This window comes from Lonchura striata, chromosome 2 (genome assembly GCF_046129695.1).
Source record: "Lonchura striata isolate bLonStr1 chromosome 2, bLonStr1.mat, whole genome shotgun sequence".
NCBI classification, from domain to species: Eukaryota; Metazoa; Chordata; class Aves; order Passeriformes; family Estrildidae; genus Lonchura; species Lonchura striata.
The window spans coordinates 65,694,049-65,715,323 of NC_134604.1; the positions used below are offsets into that span (position 1 = coordinate 65,694,049).

The window sequence follows — 21,275 nt, forward strand, 5'->3', positions numbered from 1 at the left end:
CCACACACTGCTTCATAAACAAATATTGTCCTCACTGCTGTTCAGAAAGAGGAACTCTCCCTGATGTGTGGAGAACTTTTTCAGGTTGCTCCCTGTTTCTGGTCAGTAGGAAAAGGATTGCAGAGTGGGCATGTGAGAAGTTTGGAACACAGAATTATGACAAAAATGTTATGCAAGAAACCAAAATGTGTGACAAATTTCCAGAGATACTTTGGAGGGAAATGAAGCTTGGAGGTAAACCCATCTGCCAAAGGGCTGGACAGGGCTGCCACTGCATAAAGTCAGTATTTACAATTCATTTCTTATGGTCCTGAGTGTTTTAAATGTTGATTCACAGTTGGTATACACACATAGTACATGCGAAACCAAGTTAGTGAGCCATAACAGGGCTGGAACCCAGCAAGTTCTGGAAGAGCTAGCACAGGTGAAAAGTCATGCACCATGCAATGCACCTTTGCTAGATTTAACCAGGCTAGAAACTTTCCACTTGGAAGTGAAGCTGCAGAATTTTAGCATTGATTACCAAAGCTGCAAATCAGTAATATACTGTCAGATTGTATCCAGTAATTTGAGCAACTGTTTCACTGAGACTGGAAGTTTGACTGACAACGTGAGTGTTCATGTTCTAAGGCAAGTGCTGGATGTTCAGTGAGATAATTTTTCGTTTGTTTTTTCACATCATTAGTGCACAAATGCAGATCCCTCTTCCCACAGCACTTATGGCAGCAACCAGCTCCAGCTTGCCCAGGCCAGTCTCACCTGGAAACAGCCACCTTTGGAAATACTACCTTGCTCAGTAGTCTGCCTCTGGCACAATTAGAGTCAAAATTAAATGAGAAAACAGGACATGAAAGGGAAGACTTCAGAATGACAGCTTTTAGGCCTTATTTTTCCATTTTTTAGGTATTCATACCAACTCCATAACTAGAATTTAGGTATACGTACTTTTGTACATATATATACAGCTAATTAGTTACAGATTCTTATTAAAGGATGAAAAGATGTCTGGATTTAAATTGCTAACTCAATTCCTTACAAATGGCAAAGCCACTCCGACTACTGAAAAACAATAGGGAAAAAAAATCCCCATGCTATCACTGGGGCTATACATTATTTTTAAGTTTGATGTGTTGCTCTTAGATGGTGGTGAGAGCCACACAAACCATTAGACAAAAGAGAATCGATCTTCCACGTTGCCAGAGAAATTAATTTATGGTGAAGTGAAATTAACATGCAGACCTCTGCTCCTCCCAAACATCAGAAGCATCAAAAAAAAAAAAAAGAAAGTTTAATTAGGGACGCGCTGCTTTCTAAATCTGCATTTCCAATTTTGCATTTTTAATCTTCTGTGTAGCCTTCCAACCCTCCCCCTTAAAAAAAAAAAAAAAAACAAAAAAAAAAAAAAAAAAAAAAAAAAAAAAAAAAACAAACAACAAGAATCCAACTCACAAAAACAAGCGAGCGACTCTCCAAAATAAAAACAGACAAACGAACAGAAACTAAAAAACGAACACCGCGCCCAGGGCAGGCGGCCCCGCTCGGCCGCATTAATGAGCCGCAGTCTCCGCCCCGCTCCGGCCGGCCCGCGCCGGGTGACGCCGGAGCCGCGGCCCCGCGGGCTCAGCGCGGCGGAGACTCCGGCTCGGTGAGGCGGCCGCGGGCCGGGCCCTGCCGGGCTGCCGGGGTCCCTGCCGGGCTGCCGGGGTCCCTGCCGGGCTGCCGGGGTCCCTGCCGGGCTGCCGGGGTCCCTGCGGAGCCGGGGCCGCTGCCTGTAGCGGGCGGGCAGGGGGAGGCACCGGAGCGGGCGCGGCCGCCGCAGAGCCGGTTGCCCCCGCGGGCGGGGGGGGACGGAGAGGCGGGGAGGGCCGTGGTGTGGGCAGGTTGAGGTGAGCCTGGTGGTAAATAATGTGTTGAATGTCTTGAGAGGTTATTTGGCCGAGTACTTCGGAAGGAGTTTCCTTTTATTTTGTCTTGTTTTGTTTCTAAAGGATTCGTGTCTGGCAGTTTTGAGTTTCTTGTATCTGGTAAAACGTCGGTAGTGATCAGAAACCCGCAGGCACACATAGCTAATGAAATAGTATTAAATAGCAGTCTTACATAACACTGAATTTTCCATGACGATCTTGCAATGTTTTGGAATGGTAGTGCAATGTCTTTGTATTTCGGTGCTGCGAAAAGCGTCAGTGCAGCGCAGCTGCGAGACCAAGGGATTATCTGCACTCGTGTTTTTCTGCTTTCTCTTTTAGAGAAGTGACAAGTCGGCACCCGGGGCCTGAAAGCTCTGGTGACAGCGTGTGATGGAGGTGCAGACCTAGGAGTCAACAAGGAAGCTCTTTTATTTGGACAGAAATAATTTTAAAGTAGCAGTAGAAGAGGAAAATCAGATATGCTGGCTGAATGAATGTGGGTGCTAGGATACCAGCCTGAAAAGAAGGTGTAAATTGAAGTGTCAGAGGATGGCAGTTTACTAAAGTATTTGGTGATTTTGAGAGGGAAGAATAACTTTAATAGCACTTTTTCTGTTGTCTAGTCTGTGATATTATCTAGCCAGGCAAAGTTTTTTGCTTTGCTTGAAAACTAGGAGTAGGCCACCACTTAATGAAAAATTTAAAAGCTTATTTAAAAATTTAAATAAGCTAAAAGCATAAAAAGGTAAATTTCTTAGCTAGTACCTGGCTTGTAGTAGTTTATATTCTAGATACCGTTTAATTTTTTCAATTCTTGAAAGTTACTAATACTTTCTTACTTGCTGTTTTCATACAGAAATAAGGCTTAAACAATTGTGTTTGCATGGTACTTCTTAATTGGTGGCTGACAGAAAAACAGTTGACAAATTAGAAGAACTCTTGGACTAAGGGTGTTTTAGTTCTGGTTTGTTTGGTTTTTTTTAATTTGATTTGCATTTTCCTCCCCTATTCTCCTTCAAAAATAGTGAGTTGGCAAGTGTATCTTACCTCTGTTAATCAGGCTGTTTAATCCTCTTAATAAGCCTTAGACTTCATGTTTACAGTCTAGCAATGAGATCCACCATTGACCTGTATTTTTGTTAATATAATTACTTTTTAATGAAGTGGGGTTTGCTGCTTCAGTGGAAGGATGTGTGAGATGTTAGCTTACGATGTCAAATTCAAGTTTCATTGTTGCACTGTAGCCTCCTTTGGTCAAGTCACTTTAAACCAGAGTATATCTGTACTGATAGAAGGAAAAGGGCTCAAGTGCTTGACTGATCTGTGATTATCTACAGTGTCCTTTAGCTCTTGCCTCGGATTCAGCCTGGCTTTCTCTGAGACAAGTTCCTCTAAATTTCAGTCTTAACACTAAATGGTACAGATCTGGGCTGATCTGAACAGGCCATAGGACCAAAGTGACTTGCAGTGCTCTCAGTATTCAGTAATACACATTTCCCCCTTCATTATAGCTTTAAAACAGAGGAAACAGGATTCAGTATTGTACAGGAGTGGATCACTCCTGTACAATATTAAAACATGTAGGACACTTAAATGCTGTATTAAGATTGTACACTGAAAATAATAGTGAATGAGGATATTCCTTGGATATGATCACATTGCTATTTAAATGTTCTCTTTCAGATAACATTTATTCTTGTGCCGTGAGGGAGCAATTAGATAAGCTTATTTAATACCATCCATTCTTTTGTATTAGTTGTAATCAATTACTAAGAATGAATGAAATTTTTTGGGCTGACTTAGTTCTCACATGTTTAGCTTGAAATCCACTGTGGTGTCCTTCCTCTTGTGATTTCCAAGTGCTCTGCTAGCCAACCAAATGCATTATTTGGAGGTGGCTATGCTGCACATGTACTGCAAACTTGGGATGTTTCAGACAATCAGAATTCCTGAGCCAGCTTTTGTAGCTCTGCTGTGTACCAGTGCTGTGTGGACACTGATGGTGCTGACATCTCCATTTCCTTACAGACTTTTTCTAGTGTCATGAAAGACTGAGCTTTAGCAAAAACAGTGCTGTTGTGAGCATGAGTAGGAGTAAATCAATTAAATATTAAGTTGAAATGTAGTTAGGATTTTACTTGATGTCTCTTGTTGTTATATGCTAACAATCACTAGCAAAATAATCACTTGAAAGCTGTAAAATATCTTTTCATTAGCCTCACCCAGGAAAAAACCAAATCAATAAACATGGGTCAAAGGGGACTCTTGTACTGTAGTTGTGTTCACGCAAATGAATCATTTACTTCAAGCCCTGAGAAAGGACTTTATATGAGCTTGGTGATACAGGTGCTAAAAATCTTAAACCAGTAAATTTTGCACAACAGAGAAGTTAATAGTGATGATAGATTAATTTTTTTGTATTCCTATCAGTCTTCTAAATATTTTCTGTGTTTTAAGAAACTACAATTCTCAAATCAGTATTTACTGTTAAGTTGGCTTTCATCTTCATACCCTAATTAAAAGGAAAAGTGGGTTTTTCAGTAGTAAATACAAGTGTTGACATACAGTGATGTGGTTTGGCTGTCAGCAGTTTGGTTTTTTTTTTGTTTGTTTGTTTGGGTTTTTGTTTTTTTTTTTCTGGTGGTTTTTTTTTTTTTTTTTTTCCTGTAAGGATTCAATTTTATTTTTTGCTGTAACCAGCTATATAACCTTATAAGGAGTTCTTTCCAAATGCTTTTACTCTAATTGTTTGCTGTTGTGCTGGTCAGGAGCATAGTTTTAAACTTCTAAAGGTGATATCCTTGATGATTAGTAAATACACACTTACGCCAGTGTTGTTCTTTAGCTTAAAGATGCTAAGCCTCTTGGCAACAAGTGACTGTAGTCAATCAGAAAAATCTCCTCTAGACCAAAATTTGCTACATGGTGGGCAGTGAACCTGGTGGCTTGAGTTGCTGACCCATTCCACTGGGCTGCCTTCTCAAGCAGCCCTGTTACATTCCGAGATACGTATCTGTTATTATACTGAAACCACGCATCCTGACTTTTAGGTGAAGTTGGATTCTGTAGCGTCATAAAAACAGATGCCTCCTAGATTACATGGCACTTCTGTTGTGTGACTGCAGATGCATCAGTCACCTAAATGTTGTCTACATTTTGATTATAAAGAGTGTGGGAGTAGAACAAAGCATTCTTTGCCTCTTTAAAATATTTTCATGACCTGCACTTGCTATGTTTCTCTGGTTTTTGTTGGAGTAGAGGAAGGATATTTCCAGATTATTTTTTTAGTTTGTTGATAGTCTAAAACAAGAAGAGATTTTAAGTAAACTTAAATGTAGGTACTATTTCAGGATCTTATTACAAGTTTGGATTAGCCTCTACAAATACAATGAGTGAAAAGAAGAAAGTAAATCAGTAAATCAAAAATAATTACTGGGAAAGAAAAAAGAATTAAATCCAATCTCTTAGCCTTTATTATATTTCCTTGGTAAGCCAAACCTACACCTTTCTAGGGAAGAGTGATTAATTAATCAGGAAAAAACCTGCCCACCTCTTCCTCTTCTGGCACAGCTTCCTTTAGTGTAGCTCAGTATTTGAATTTCCACTAATGCCCTGTATAGTGGTGTCAATGCTTCTGTCCATGTAGTGGAAGTAGTTTTATTTTTGCCCTTGGATTTTGCTTACCCCCATATTTTCTGTGGTTTAATATCATTAGAATTGACAGATGTCTCCTTTCTTTCATCTCCCTTACAGCAGAGAATCGTAGGTTTGCTTGAAAATATCTGCTCTTTAATTTAATATAGTATCCCATTTTTGTTATCCACAATCATTATTCTGTTTTAGTATAATTGCCTGATTTTCCTGAATTAACAATGCCTCTCAAGGCTGCCAGCAAAAAAGCCCAAACCAAACCCAAATTCTTTGGAATTAATTATTTGTATTTCCTATATTTGGCCAAGACCAACAATCTATGTACAGTTAAAACAGTGAGTTAACACATTTTAGAATTCAGACAAACCTACTGGATTCTTTTCCGCTCTTCAATTGAAATACATCACACATTTTGAGGAGTACATTCCAAAAGAGACGAAGAACCTGCAAACTTCTGTACATGTTGGTACTTTAAGTTTTTGTTACCAGGGGAACAAGGATTGTAAAACACCAATTGCCTTTTCTCACTCTATAAACACTGTAAAGGAAATAAGTAATTCTGTGTTTTTATTTTGTAATGCATAACTTTAACTGTTCGAAGTATTTCACAGTTTTGTTTGTTGATGTCAGTTGATCAAGATCTAAAAATCTGTTGAGTGTTTTCTCTTAAATTATTCAAATGGAAATGTACTGTGTTTCTAAGTTCAGCCTTTATTTAAATAGACAATATGGTAACTGAATTTTTAATGCCTTAGAGATGTTTTTGGAAAAGTTAGATTTTTTAAAGTTATTTGTTTATTCCTCTGGTTTGCTTCTGATCTCGAAGATGAAATATTTAGTATCAGGCATGTCCATGTTCTTCTGATGTTTAACTTTTAAGAAATAAATATCTCTGATGTAATGAGATTTGATGGTTACAGATTCCTTGCTGTCTCGGAGTTGTGTCAGCTGAATCTGAATTTTTATTAGGAGATAATTATAACATCAGACACCGTTCCAAGCAACTAGATAGATTTCTACTAATCCATGCAGTAGGGTCATCATTAAGAAGACATTTTATTCTAAAGTAAACATTGTTTGGCTATCTCTCTGTATATTCTTACTGATTTTTATTCCAATTTGCAGTAATGGAACAACTGCAGGATCCGGTTATGCAAGAAGATGCAAATATTAAAACCATTAATGAAGAGTACAGGAATGCCTTTATTTTTATCAATAAAGGATTGAATACAGATGAATTGGGTCAGAAGGAAGAGGCAAGAAGTTACTATGAGCAAGGGCTTGACCACTTGCTCCGAGGAATTAGCATTCCATCAGAGGGTCCTGCGTGTGTAGGGCCCCAGTGGGAGTCTGCCAGGCAAATGCAACAGAAGATGAGAGAGACCCTGCAAAATGTTCGAGCTCGACTCAGCAGTCTAGAGCAAAACACTCCACCAGTACAGGCATCTCCTGCTATGATGGATGCCCCTCCTGGGGTGCCCAAGTTATACCCCTCCATTCCTTCTAAAGAAAAGCCAGAAAGACCCCCTCCCCCTAATTCTCTATTTGTACCAAGTCAGCCACCTTCAGCAGATGGAAGTGGTGCAGCTGTGAGTCAGGGGCAGATTCCAGCTATGAGTCCATCTTCTGCAAAACCTCTCTGTCTGCCAAATGAAGCACCTCCTGCCTATACTCCTCAAGCTACCAATGGCCACTTTACTGTGTCCTATGGCACAGACTCTGGGGAGTTTTCTTCCGTTGGTGAGGACTACTACAACAACAAATGTACTCAGCCACCTCCCCTGGAAAACCTGGGAGTGGATGCAGATGAGCTGATCTTGATTCCCCAGGGAGTGCAGATATTCTTTGTGACTCCTGATGGGCAGGTTAGTGCTCCTTCATATCCTGGATATCTGCGCATTGTGAAGTTCTTGGATACAGATAGTGAAGCTGCTCGGAATCGTCCACCAGCGTTTCTTCAGGTAACAGGAAAATAATTTTCTCCTTTAATTAAAATTTCAAGAACTGTCATAAAGCTCTAACAGACAATCTTAGGTTCTTGCTCTTCTGAGCCTAAATATCCCTGTGATAATATAAAGATGTAACAGGTGTTGCAGAACTGGTTTTCTGCAAGTACACACTTCTGCAACTCTTTCTGTGAAAAGCACCTCTGTGTCTTCCCAAGGTTTTCAGGTGCTCACTGTTCTGGTGAATTCCAGTATGTAAAGGACTTGACTTAACATGTCTTTCCATTTCATAAAATTGACTTATTTTGTCACATGGAGAAGACATTTTGATTCACCTATTGTAACAAATCAGGATAAAATGGAGTTGGGTGTACATACTTCATTCTCAATTAGTGAAAAGGTATTGCAGTTATGATAATTCATAATTAGAAATTTGAGGGTTCATGCTAATACAGACTCAGAATTGCAAATAAAAAAGATGCATTATTTGTATTTTTTCAGTCCTTACTTGCTTCATATGGCCATGTTCTGTAATGAACATAGTGTTTCTGGTCTGGGTTCTGACTCTGGATCTCCTTGTTAGTGCTAAGATTGGCTGGTTTGGGGTGTGCTGGATCCTGATTTGGGGTCTGCTGTTTCAGCTCTGCACATGTTAGGCGTCCTTAATAGTAGGCCAGTGACAGCCATGCATTTCTATTTGTCCTGCCATATAAACCTGTCCTGAGATCTCCAGAGTGGTACAGGCACTGTGAATCCTGACTTGTTTGGCAGTTCTTTTCATTTGGGCTTCAAGCTGAGACTTCAGTTAAGAGGGTACAAGCCTGAATTCTTGTCCAGTGGAAATTATTATTTTCTCTATATTAGACTATCAGAACTAATCAAGAATGATAGTTCCAGAATCACATGGGGATTGTTTTTTCTTTTTTTCAAGGTGGTATATGGCTTTTTATTTTTCATCAGAGAATAATAAAACAGTTTGAGTTAGAAAGGACCATAAAGATAATTTAATTTCACCCATTCTGTCATCAGAAGGGAACCTTTCACTAGAAGGTTCCACTAGAAACTTTATGCAAAATCAAGTTTATGGCATGCATCATTATGTTCTGCCTATCTTTCTTTTTAAAAGCATCCTTTGATTCTATGTACTTGTTTTTCGTAGGTTTGTGACTGGTTGTATCCTCTGATGTGTACCCAGTCTCCTGTTCTGTGCTGCAATACTGGGGTCTACATGTTCCCTGACACAGTGTCCCAGATACCAGGGTCCTATGTGGGAGTAGTGCTGTCTTCAGAACTTCCAGCAGCTGACAGAGAGCTGTTTGAGGATCTGTTAAAACAGATGTCTGATCTACGAATCCAGGTAAATTTCTGGGCAGTCTGTTATAAGCCAATAAGAAACGGTGTAAATCATCAATATATTCTCTAGTTGTGTAAAATGACAGATTTTTGTCTTGGCTGGTAAGCTCGTCTGTGAGAAATGGATAAAGTAGCCATGATAAAGCAGCATAATGAAACTGTAGGTCCTATGAGATGAGACAGCAGAAATTTTAAAATACTAAATTGTAAGTAGAGAGTTGAGTTTGAGACCATTTTTTTTGTTTTCTCTATTTTTCCAAAAGAGAATAGAGGGCCCAAAATGAAATTATGTATTCAGGAGAAAACATGCTTTTCCTTACATGTACATGCACACACCTCTCTGTGTAGTTTTGGTGATAGCATTCTCAGAATATCGTGCCCAAACATGTTTACAGTTCAAAAATACTAAGCCACTTTAGAGGAGATCTGTGAAAATAGTATGTACCTCAGAAATCTGCCTAAATCTTTTCATGCAAGAATTTTGTTGAATCACCAAAAGCTGAATTCATTGATGATAAAGGACCATTTTGGAGCATCCCATGAGAACAGAGTTCTGTTATGGTGTAAGTCCTGGTGAGTTCAGCAGGGAATTGCACTAGCACAGGAGGCCACTAATTTTTACTTAAAAGAGGAAAGTACTACAGAATTACGTGATATTGGCTTACTGGATAAAATTCTGTCATTTTTCCTGCGTAGAAGTAGTTCAGATTGAGTATCTTATTAGTTCCATATTTTCCTAAAACTTTGTGTTTTTGTTAATGTTCCCTGATACCATGTCGCAGGTGCCAGGACCCCATGAGAGAGTAGGGTTACCTTCAGAGCTCCCAGCAACTAAGAGAGCACATTTTGAAGATAAATTTAAACAGAGGTCTGGCCACAAAGTCCAGGTAAATCCCAGGACATTCCAAAATCCTATCGTTAAAAAAAAAAAAAAAAAGTCACAGAAATGCATGTTAGAAATGCTGATTTGATTGACAGCAGCTGTGTATGCTGTGTCCTGTGGTTATTTTTTTGTTGGGTGGCTTTTTTGTGGTGTTGTTGTTTGGTTTCTTTTTAGACACCAATTCTGTTACTGCAGCCTGCCACATTTTTCAAATCAGCACATTTCTGAAGTTTTAAAAACTGTGATACAGCACAAGTATTCCAAAGCCTAGTCTGATGGCCATTTAATGTGTTTGTTTTACACAGTAATCATGAGGATATAATTGACAACTATATTTAATAAAATTACAGTACTGAATCCCTTGTCTTATTAGAAAATTCATTTTTGCTCTGTAGGGTAGATCTTAGAAGTCTTGTTGACTGGTTTTCTATATAGTGGCATAACCTGTGGCATAACTAATTTACATCTGGAACATAGTTTGGCTTTTATAATAGTGGGGTGGTTTTTTTTGTTTTGTTTTTTTGGTTTTTTTTTTTGTTTTGGTTTTTTTTTTTTTGGTTTGTTGTTGTTGTTGTTGCTTTTTACATGTAGCTGCTTGTTGAGGTAATTTCTCCTGCCCAGCCCTCAAAGCGTTTTGGTCACATGCTGAAGACATTTCTTGAACACCAGATTTCACATTGCTGTCAAGCAGTAAATGATGATGTAGTACATATTAGTGGTATTTTGTTAACCTTTTGGGTAGCAACCTCATAAGGTTTCATCTACTCTACTCTAAATCCTGTTAATGTTGATTTTACTACAGCATTCATCTATGTGCAATACCCTGCTTTTATATCCAGTAAATATTTCAGGGGAATTTAAGAATTCCCTGTAATAGCAAATACTATTCTGTGTATTTAGAATACTGGATTGCATATTCTGACCTGCTTGTGGGTTTAATCTATAAATGCTCTCATTTTAGACTCTTCTAGATTAAACAAAATTTCTTTCTGTCATTAACTAGCAGTGTTTTCAATCTTTGAAATGTTTGAGGGGTTTATTTAATTTTACATTGGTACAATTTTTTTAGGTTTCTGTAATTAAAGTTTAATTATACATTGTATGTGAATGGTGTAAAATGACGTTACACATTTTTGAAGCACTAAGAAGCCTGTGGTAGTGGTTGCTGTGTTTGAATGATTAATATCTGCTCCAGAAACAGTAGAGTTTGACATGAAGTAACAAAGAACCTGCCTACCCAGCCTTAAATAGGGGTCAGCATTGTGCACAGCTTGATGTTTTCCTTGGCTGTGCCAGCCTGAAAAAGCAGCAACAGCACACAGCATGAATAATCTCCTTTATTTTTTAATTTGGGAGGAAAGAATGAGGAACAAAACAACCTCAACAGCTGTATTCCTTTGGTGTAGCTGGATTCTCTAACCAAAGACTGCAGTTCCCATGCTGAATGACAACAGAGTTGACTTCTGTCTGAGAAGATAAAAATGAGAGATGGACAGTCTCTAATCCATTGTGCTGGTGAACTAGTAGTGTAAATTTTCCCTGCTTGGTTATTTGGCCATATGGCTGCATTGGCAAGAAAACCTTTTCCTTGTAGCTGGAAGAAAAAAGCGTACAAAAAAGCTGATAAACTTTTTTGGATGTCTAGGATTTTTGTGGAAAAAGTAATTAAATGTTAAATTTAGCTTGAATTTCTGTACGTTCAGCCAAAGCACGCACAACTTTAGTATTATATGAAAATGGATGTGTATGATCTAAACCAGAAATACTGATGCAACATTGCAAAGGAGATGCTCAGGTGTTTGCTTTCGCTTGTCAGCCTTCTGAAGCCTCTAGTGATGCAATTAACTTGCCTCAGACTGTACATATCCAGCCACAACCTGAACAAGCAGAAGATCAGAAAGAGTTACCAGAATGGAGTGAGAAAGTTGCCCATGGAATCTTGTCAGGTACAGCTGTAATAAGGGGACTTGTGTTGAATTGAAACCAATGTGAGTGACATTTAAACAGTATTTTCACCTAAATGTATAGGTGCTGATAAAAGTGGAGTGATCAGAAGTAGTTGTTCACTAGCTCCTGTGCTGATCCTCTCAAGGATGCCTTGATGAGCTTTATGGCAACCATGCCATCTATTGCCAACAGTTTGTTTATTGTAAATGAGTTTGGCTCTTCCTTTGACTTTATTAGAATATCACCTGCTGGGACTCAAATCACTGTGACAGAACAACTTTACCCCTGTATGAACACATATTACAGCAGGCATCTGTTGTAATTTCTGCACATAAACATGTGGGTTTTTTTTTCTCTTAAGAGCCTTGGGAATATACTGATGACCACCAGCTGATTGTATATGAATCTGCAAGGAGGGCTAGAGGGTTGGGTTTGTATGTTTTCCTGAGTGCTAATAGCATTGAGATGTGCAGTTCTATCAAATCTAACTCAGCTGGTGCTTGCATATCCATTAAAAAACTGAGTATCTGTATTAGGCTGACATTTGGATGTGGGCTGGCAGTATTAAATAAAATTAATGTAAAAAGTGGTGGTATAGGTGCAGAAATTACTGCAAGACTTCTGTGCTGGCCCATTTAGGGGAGAATATAATTGCAGACTCTAATCAGGGCTAGCTGAAGGAATCACATTCCCTAGAATTGTACATACTAAGAAAAACAATTTTTGTCTTGAAGGTGCATCTTGGGTAAGCTGGGGCCTAATGAAAGGAGCCGAATACACGGGTAAAGCTATTCACAAAGGAGCTTCTAAACTGCGAGAGCACATTAAACCAGAAGAAAAGCCTGTGGAAGTCAGCCCAGCTGTAGCAAAGGGACTTCATGTAGCAAAACAGGCTACTGGAGGAGCTGTGAAAGTCAGCCAATTCTTAGGTAAAAGTTTCTATCTCATAGAATAGAATATTTTTGCCTTAAATAATTACAACTTTGAAAAATGCAAGTTGGTTTCTCTAGTCAGTAAACTAGAGGAATTACTAGCTTGATAAAATTCAGAGATCAGTAGTTTGTGCCTAGTTGTCTCCTGCAAGAGATGTGCTATAAGACTAATGCATATTACTTGGCCTTGAGACATCCTTTTCTTTCCTAAAAGAATAATCTGTATAGTCTTAAGTTTGACATGCTTTTGAAAGTTTTAGACAGTTAATTCAAAATGTTGTCTCTTTTTTTTTTTTAACGTTGACAACCATACATTTTAAACCTCTACTCTCACTGGTTACTAACATACAGTACCACAAGAAGAATGTGTGTGTGTATTTTTAAACACACACAACTGAAAACAAGTCTATCTGACTACATATAAATATCAAAATAGAAATGGCCTGGTATTCAGAAGTGCCTGGAAACCCTAACAGCTCACAGTAACTTAATTTTGTTACTTATTTGCATATAATGTTTATATTTACTGTCGAGTGACTCATCCAAGTTTAAAAGAAAATTGTGCTGATTTTATAAAACTACTTTGAAGAACTGGAATGCTTGTAAGAAAGACTTCTACAGAAGACAAGTCAGGAAAGCAGCAACTTGTTCTCCATCTAAAAATTAGAGATAACAAAGCAGTGAAAACAGTTTCTTGAAATTTGAGTGTGAGATGTGTATATATATCTTTTAAGGCACTTTTTGTTCACAAGGCCAACCTTACTTGTTTTTTAGGATTTGTAGCTGTGTAGAACCAGAAAAATAAGGTTGCTTTGTATCAGTTTGGCACCTGCATGTGGATTAAAATTTGTCTTTCATATAGGTGTATTTAAATGGAAGCATCACTTAGGACTTCACTGAATCTTCCTGTTAATTATGATGAAAGATTTTTAAAGAAGGATGTTCTGTGTTTTCACTAAATAACCTGCATACTATTATTTTATGGTAGTTGAAGGGGTGTGTTCTATAGCAAGCTGTGTTGGAAAGGAGCTGGCTCCACACGTGAAGAAGCATGGCAGCAAATTAGTTCCAGAATCCCTAAAGAAAGATAAAGATGGCAAATCTACTTTTGATGGTGCTCTGGTTGTAGCAGCAAGTGGAGTTCAAGGTAATAAAAATTCCTTACACTTTTTCTAGTGGCATATTTTTAATGGTATGAACTCAAATAAGCTGATTGTTTCTACAGGGTTTTCAACAGTGTGGCAAGGTTTAGAAAATGCAGCGAAGTGCATTGCTAAAAGTGTTTCAACTGAGACTGTAAAAACAGTCAAATACAAGTAAGTTACGTTTTTATTGTTTTCATCTTCTACAGCACACTGTCATTGTCTCTGAATACTGGCAAACAAAAGCTTATGAAAGTGCAGGGAAGCTAACTGAAATGGCTCCTTTGTTGTAATTATGTAGCATGTGATAAGGTGGTAAGTGCACAGTAATGATCATCTCTTGTATGCAAAAATTTGAAATGAGTAAATGATTGTAGGAAGTATTTTTTTAGTTCTTTGTTAGAAGTATTACAGCTTCAGGCTGTGTTACAAATAATATTCAGATTTATATCTTTGCTCTATTGTACAATATCATTATGAAAAAAATTACTGGTTTAAACCTCTCAGCTCTAATCCTGAATTTATGCAAACTTAGCTAAATTTATGAAAAATAAAAGAACCTCATCTATCAGCAGTTTTGGCTAAAGCGAGGCAGTATAAAAAAAGAAAATTTTGTAAGGAAATCTAAGGCATATATAGCAATAATAGAACAGCCTCACTTGCAGAATACAGATGTTCTTAGAAATAGATAGTGGGGGAAGAGGACAATAATATTTGGGATTAAGATGATGTTACTAAATTGATGGAAGGATGAAAGCTGTACGCATGTACTAGAATATGATGTGGAGAATAAAGGAATATATTGAAATAACTGTGAAACATGAAATGCACCCCTCACAAAAAGGGCAGTAGATGTAATAGAAAGTGAAGAGTAAGCAAAAGCAAGCAGTTGAAATGGAATTGGTGATAAGTGTAGCAAAAGAGATATTTAAAAGGATTGCTGAAAGTGCATACAGGCTACAAGCCAATGGTAACAAGATAAACATCGGCATACAGTATTAAGCAGATTGGCATTCAGGGTTGTGTTGTGAAGCATTTCAAATAGGAGGACAAATAGCAAAGTTCTAGTCAGTTGTGGTTTACTGCTAATGTTTGTTTGCAGTAGGAATGTCAGGAGAAATTATACTGGTACTCATTTCACATAAATTCACATTAATGTTTTTGTTTTAGATACAAATATAGAAAATATGGAGATCAGCAGAAAACAGACACTAAGATTGCAAAACAATAAGTAACTACCTGTTGTAGCTAACTGCAAGATGATTGAAAATACTCTATATGGAATCTTTAAAATCTATCCTTATAATTAGATTAAAATTTTACATAATCTCCCTTTTGTAAGCTGTTTTTTTATTTCAGTGACAAAGATGTCTGCCACTCAAAATACCAGTGAATAAGCTAAATTCCACTTAATGCAAACAAAGCTAAAGGAACACTATCAGTGTCCCTAAATTTTAAAAAATGGCTAAAACTTCGTTGCAGTACCCTTGTGGATGGAATTTTAAAGAGATGCTCATCATATGCATGTTGATTTGAACTGGAGGGAAGTGTAGCTTCAGAACTAATGTGTCTGCCAAAGTCCCATGCTACTACGTTTTTTTAAAACTATTTAAATAGATGCAGTGTATATATCTGCACAATTTTTTAAAAAAATAGTTAAAAATTATGTACTTCAGGCAGGCAAACTAAAAATTTAGTTATGAGACATTAGGAAGTTGTTACTCTTACTGTACTGGATAAGCTACAATCCTACTTTAAATGAGGTTACTTATTTTTTTGATGCTATACTGGCTTGTGATGTTCCTGAGGTGAAAATAATTGAATTGACAGACTAATCAAACTGACAACTACTTCTGTTGTGAGATTAATTTTCTGACCTGCAAATCCAATGTTGATGATTCAAGGCTGTTGCTCTATCAGAGAATTAAAGGCAAAACAAAAAACCCACAAATTCTTTTTATTCAGTCTCATTGTTAGTTCCAGCCACATGCTCTGGCTGCTGTACTGATATATTATAGATTTTTGGATTCTTTGATATTCTTTGCTTCTCTCTAGTCTTATTTTGAGGTCCTCAAAGAACCTCTGGTCATAACAAGCACTGGGAAAAAGTAACTCTGCTGACTGCTGGGATTCTGATGCTGCCAGGAATACTTCCCTTTGCCCTAGTTTGTTTGACTGCAGTGCTCTCTGGAGAAATGTCTGGCTACCCAGAACACTTGGAGTTACTGCTCTCAGTGTACTCTTTTCCTCCTTCATTGTGCTTTCTGTGCACAATTGAGTCCTTAGTCTGAGACTGCCAACTTGCCCACTAAAGCACAAAGAAGCAGGACTCAGCCCATGGGAGAGACCAAAGGTTTTTATCACTTCATAATTTTCATTGTGTCCTCATGGAGGTTTTGGAAGAGAAGAGTAGAGGAGCAGAATTACCTGCTGGCCATGCTGCTTTGGATGCAGCCCAGGATACAGATGGCTTTCTATATAGAGAGTGTAGGAATTTTACCTAAGAAGTAAGGTGAAAAAGAACCTTTAGTGATTGCATAAAACCTCTCTCCCCTCCCTTCTTAACATTCTATAGGTTTTTTTTAGATAGGTTTTTTACTCCTCAAAATTGGAGGGGAAAAATGGGAGGGAGACTGGAAGCGTTCTTGAAGAAAAAGAGTAGAAACATATTGGAATTTTCAAAGAGCAATTGATCTGATAGAGGACCAGCCTTTATTCAAATGGCTTCATAAATTCTAATTTTATTCTTTAGACATTTAGGCACTGTGCTTATTATTTTTTCTTGGTAATGTCTGAATTTCGGCTCTCAAAAGAATTCAGTGAAGATTAAAATATTAATAATAGAAATCTACAAAACTGCTCTCTTTCCTTAGGTATGGAGAGGATGCTGGTCATGCTACAGACAATGCTATGAATTCTGCAATCAATGTTGGTGTTACAGCATTTAACATTGAAAATATTGGTATCAAAGCTGTTGTAAAGAGAACTGCAAAGGAAACCGGCCATGCTGTGCTAGATGAATATAAAGTATTGGATAATGAGAAGAAGGGTAAAAAATGAAAGCAATTAAATATTTCTCAGAGCCTTACATTAGAGTTGAAACTTCCTATTTAGAAGTAACTACACTGCTCATCTGAAATTGAACATAAGTCACACTATTTTTCAAGCAACTGTTATTTAATTTGACAGGCAAATGTAAAAGTAGGAAGAGCATTTGTAGAAGGAAAAAATGAAAGTTGTCACCTCCTTGTTCAGTACAGAACAAGAGGTTTAAACAACTGGATCAGGGCTTTAGGCAATTGGAAGGATATGAGTTTGCAGTTCATATACTTGCATCTTTAAGTACATTTTCAAAATAATATATGGAATAATAGATTAATATAGAAATACTATTGTGAATATTTTTGTAAAACTATATTTTTTAAGAAGGTAGTGATACAGAAAGAGAGGGATTGCTAATTCTGGAATAAATAAAATTACCAGTTTTGGCTTTATAACTATCCTTAAGAATTAGTTTTACTAATCGAGTCTTGTCTTATTTAATATGCATTACTAAATAAGCATTGTGTTTCATTTTTTAATAGAGAATTTCTCTTTTCACGTACAAAAAAGCTGATCTTACCCAAAGTTCATGTTAGGAGAAATTAAAGATAAACCTCAGGTAATTAGGTAGTCATTCTCTTTCAGACTTTTCTTTTCATCCAGCATATAAGTAAACCAAAGATACCAACCATTACTTCTAAAAGAGTTATTTACAGGACTAGAAAAATGCATTTTCCAGTTGACTTCATAAGGAATATACAAGGATTCTTTGAAATTCAGGTTTTTATGTAGAGAGAATAAGTATGGTTTTGCATAAATTATTTTTCTGTGAAAATATTAGAGGGCACTGGGAAAGTCTATGCACTCTGTATTTTTCAGCTGATTCAGATAATATATCATGACCTCCTGATGGAAGACTCCTAATGTTTGAACAAATAGTTGTAATGGTCATCATCTTTAATCCATTAAATTGATAATTGCACAAGGGTGTGAAGTGGTGAAAAAGACAATGAAGACAAACCCTTTTAATGAAGTGTTGTGTAGAATAGACACTTCTGTGTAGATTTGTAATCCCATTTGTAGCCCAGTGTAAAATAACTCAAGATGTTAAATCCTTGAGATGCTTTGACCCTGCTGCTTATTTAACACTTTACTGTTGAATCTTAAAGCTGCTACACATTCTGATACTGGCTGGACCTGCAACAGACAGAATGCCAACAACTTAAAACTTATCTCCATTTCATGTATATGGAGAAAATAACTATAATTGGCAAGTGATATTTTTAGAAGATTGAAAAAATGCAGTAACAACTACAGTCTGTTAGAATGGTAATAGGTGCATATTTTGTGGTAGCTACTGAAGGTGTATGCTTAAGGCAAAAAATGTGAAAGAAAGGATCTAACCACTTGAAGTGTAACTTTGATTTATGGAAATAAAGATAAAATCTGTGCTTGACCTTTTTATGATATGAAACTTCCATATGGATCCATAAGTGGAAGAACTAGGACTTCTTCAGAAGTAATAAAATAGCAGTATGGGGTTATATATACAGTATAAACAAGCTCATCAACTAAAGCTTAAAGATTTCAAACTAATAAGTTCATCCAAAGTACTGTGCAACAATTTCTGTTACTATAGTCTACCACTTGCCAGCTTGTGTAACCAGTTAAGGATTGCTGAAGACTTAACACTAGCAAAAGCATTTTTTGTTGCTATGGCCTGTATTTACAATAGGGATATAGGTATTTGTATCTTCTTTCTCCCTCCCATTTTGAGGTTTTGCATATAGCATGTCCTTCAGTTTCCTCTATAAATCATCAAAACAAAGAGTTGTATTAAAACAACAGTTAGATCAAGGTATTACAGTCTTCAAGAGACCACATTGGAGTACACTGAGGAATAACAACATTTAAATGCCATCAGTATCAGGTAGTGGTGTTCTGCTCAACCGGCTGTTCTCTTCATGTGTATGTCTTTCAAAATGGATTAAAACTATTTTTTAAATGATGCCTACCCCATTTTACAGCTTGTAATGTGATATATCCATGATCTTCCCTTTTACATTGCTCCAAAGTTTAGTTAATTTTCCCAGCTGATGGCATGATGCTTGAACTTACCTCACTTCACCTGCCATTCCTTAAGCCCATTCCTTAGCAACTCCATAGGCTTCTCCATTCTTCACAACAGCCTTCTCATATTTACTGCCTTATCTCAGCTCTCCCTTTTATATATTAAGCTCTCCAGGTAAGGTTGGCTTTCTATTCACAGCTGGTTTGGTTTCTTTGAACACTGAACATCTTTTGATACATTGCATTCCTAGAAATTTTACTAAGCCATGTAATGTATGAACTACTATGTGATTTTCTGAGGCATTCTTACTTCCAAATTTATTCAAAGACCTTTCTGCTACAATATTGGTCTCAAATCTTATCTTGAGAGGATTACTTTCAATGATCTCCAAGTCATTCTAAGCTCTAGCCATCTCTGGCATTTTCATCATTGTGTAGATACAAACCATGGTTCTTATCTCAAATCTAAACCCATGTATTTGAATTGATTCCTCTAGATTCCAGTGGTTGTTTGGTTTGTTTAATGCTGTTTTAAAACCAACTTGGAATAGCCTATTTTTAATGTTCCCTGAATAAATCCATAATCCATTAAAAATAATTGGTAAACCTACCTTCTGCTACAAAAAACATGCTGACCAGCTTACGATGGAAGGGTGAGGGTTGAACAGAGATCCTGGTCTGTAATCCACTTCCTGCTCAAAACAGGTCCAGCCTGGAGTACAGTCCTCTGCCCCAATTCTGTTCATGTTGTGATTATCTCCAAGCATTGAGACTTTTCAGCCCTTCTGGGCAACTTTTACCCAACTTGACTCTGCCCATTATTCCCCCTTACACTGAGCCAAACATTTTAAAATGCAGGTGCATTTTATTGCATATCCTTCCATCATGCACACTGGAGGAAACTTAAACTTTGGCTTCTCCATCTTAGACTTTCATATTGCATAGCTGATTACAGTGCTAAGCTCCCCTTATGCCTTCTCTTCTCCAGCCTGAACAAAGTCAAGTTCCTGACCTAATGCAGCCCTTGAGACTTGTTATGGAGTCAAAAGCTAAGCACTTCAGCACCTGCTGAATAGAGTGGAAGAACCATCTCCCTCAGGCTCCTGGCCACGCCCTTGCTATGGCAGCCCAGGAGTCCTTCAGTCTTGTTTGCTGTAAGCTGTTGGTGGCTCATGGCAGCTTCTTCACCAGGAAGACTGTGTCTTCTACAACATGGCATTACTCCAGTTAACCATGCCAGATACTGGGCTTTGCACTTGACTTTTGTTGCATTTCATTAGGTTTCTCCAGGCTGTACACCTACCCATGAATAGTCACCCTTTTCATCCTGCATACTAACTGCTCCTCTCAACTCATTGCCATCATCAAATTTGCTGAGCTCATACTTAAGTCTTCCAGGTTATCAATCAGGAATTAAGGGTATTGGCTCAGGTATTGATCCCAGAGTCAAACAGTCATACTGATGATCTCCACACTTCAAGCCTGATGGCCCAGCCAATTTTCCAGGAGCCTTATGAAGCAGTTATCCAATCTAGAACTCACCAATTCAGCTATAAAAGTACTGTGGGAGACTACATCAAAGTCTTTGGTAAAGTCAAAATATACAACAGCCACAAGTTTCCCCTTGCCCACACAGCCATTCATCATACCTTAGTTACTGGTGCTACAGAAATAACTTTGTAAAAATTAATTTATGCTTTCAGCAATTAGTCTGCCTTACTTTTAAGTAACCCCAGGTGTTTAGTGCCTTTATGTATCATAAATACATATTTAAGTATAAAATTCTGTTTTCAAAACATTGTGTTGTGATCAAGTTTTCTAACTTCTTACTAAAATTTTTGAACTCAACCCATTAAAAGCCTTAAAACAATGATAATGCCTTTAGCAGTGTCTATATAGCCAATTTTAACCAATTTATTTGGAATAAAGAAATGGAGGAAAATTCTTCAGTTACGAGTGTCACTGTGTTACTGCTGTGATTGTTAAACATGTTGATGGTTTGAAGTTTTACACACTGACCTGGTTTAGGGCAAATTTGGAAGAAAACCTCCAAAGGGGTTCCTCTAAAAAGCAGATTCAAGTGGCCCCTTCCCCAGCTGGTTTGGGAAAAGATTTCCTTGGAGGAAAGTGGAAAAAAAACTTTATTTAACAGGCAAAGCATTCACCAGCACAAAAAGTGAACAATATTAAACAATGAAACCTCTCGCCTCTCCAAAGAGATGACAAACTCAGAAAGTCTCCTTGGTGGGCTGTAGCTTGGCTCACGCAGCCTGTTACCAGTCCCTCCGGCACTGGAAATGCCACGGCCCAGGCCTGGTCTAGTGGGCCACAGGTGTGAGCTGCCGGTGTTCTGGGTGTTCAGCCCAGAGCAGGTTCAAACAGTTCCAAGAAAAATAAAACCC

General features: G+C 37.7%; 1 protein-coding gene across 4 annotated transcripts; it reads left to right on the top strand.

Moving 5' to 3' along the window:
• Positions 1–1,568: 1,568 nt before the first annotated feature.
• On the top strand, positions 1,569–20,831 carry SPART (spartin). 4 transcript variants are annotated; one of them, XM_077781431.1, is made up of 9 exons: positions 1,569–1,645; positions 6,684–7,519; positions 8,664–8,861; positions 9,640–9,744; positions 11,557–11,686; positions 12,422–12,616; positions 13,608–13,766; positions 13,845–13,935; positions 16,635–20,831. In XM_077781431.1, exons 2-9 carry the CDS (start codon positions 6,686–6,688, stop codon positions 16,819–16,821), a joined length of 1,899 nt encoding a protein of 632 aa, XP_077637557.1. In that variant the 5' UTR covers positions 1,569–1,645; positions 6,684–6,685; the 3' UTR covers positions 16,822–20,831. The 4 variants fall into 4 exon arrangements, with proteins under 4 accessions (XP_077637557.1, XP_077637555.1, XP_077637558.1 ...); XM_077781429.1 differs by having other exon boundaries at positions 8,664–8,860; positions 9,618–9,744; XM_077781430.1 differs by lacking the exon at positions 1,569–1,645 and adding an exon at positions 1,786–1,886 and having other exon boundaries at positions 8,664–8,860; positions 9,618–9,744.
• Positions 20,832–21,275: the final 444 nt, after the last annotated feature.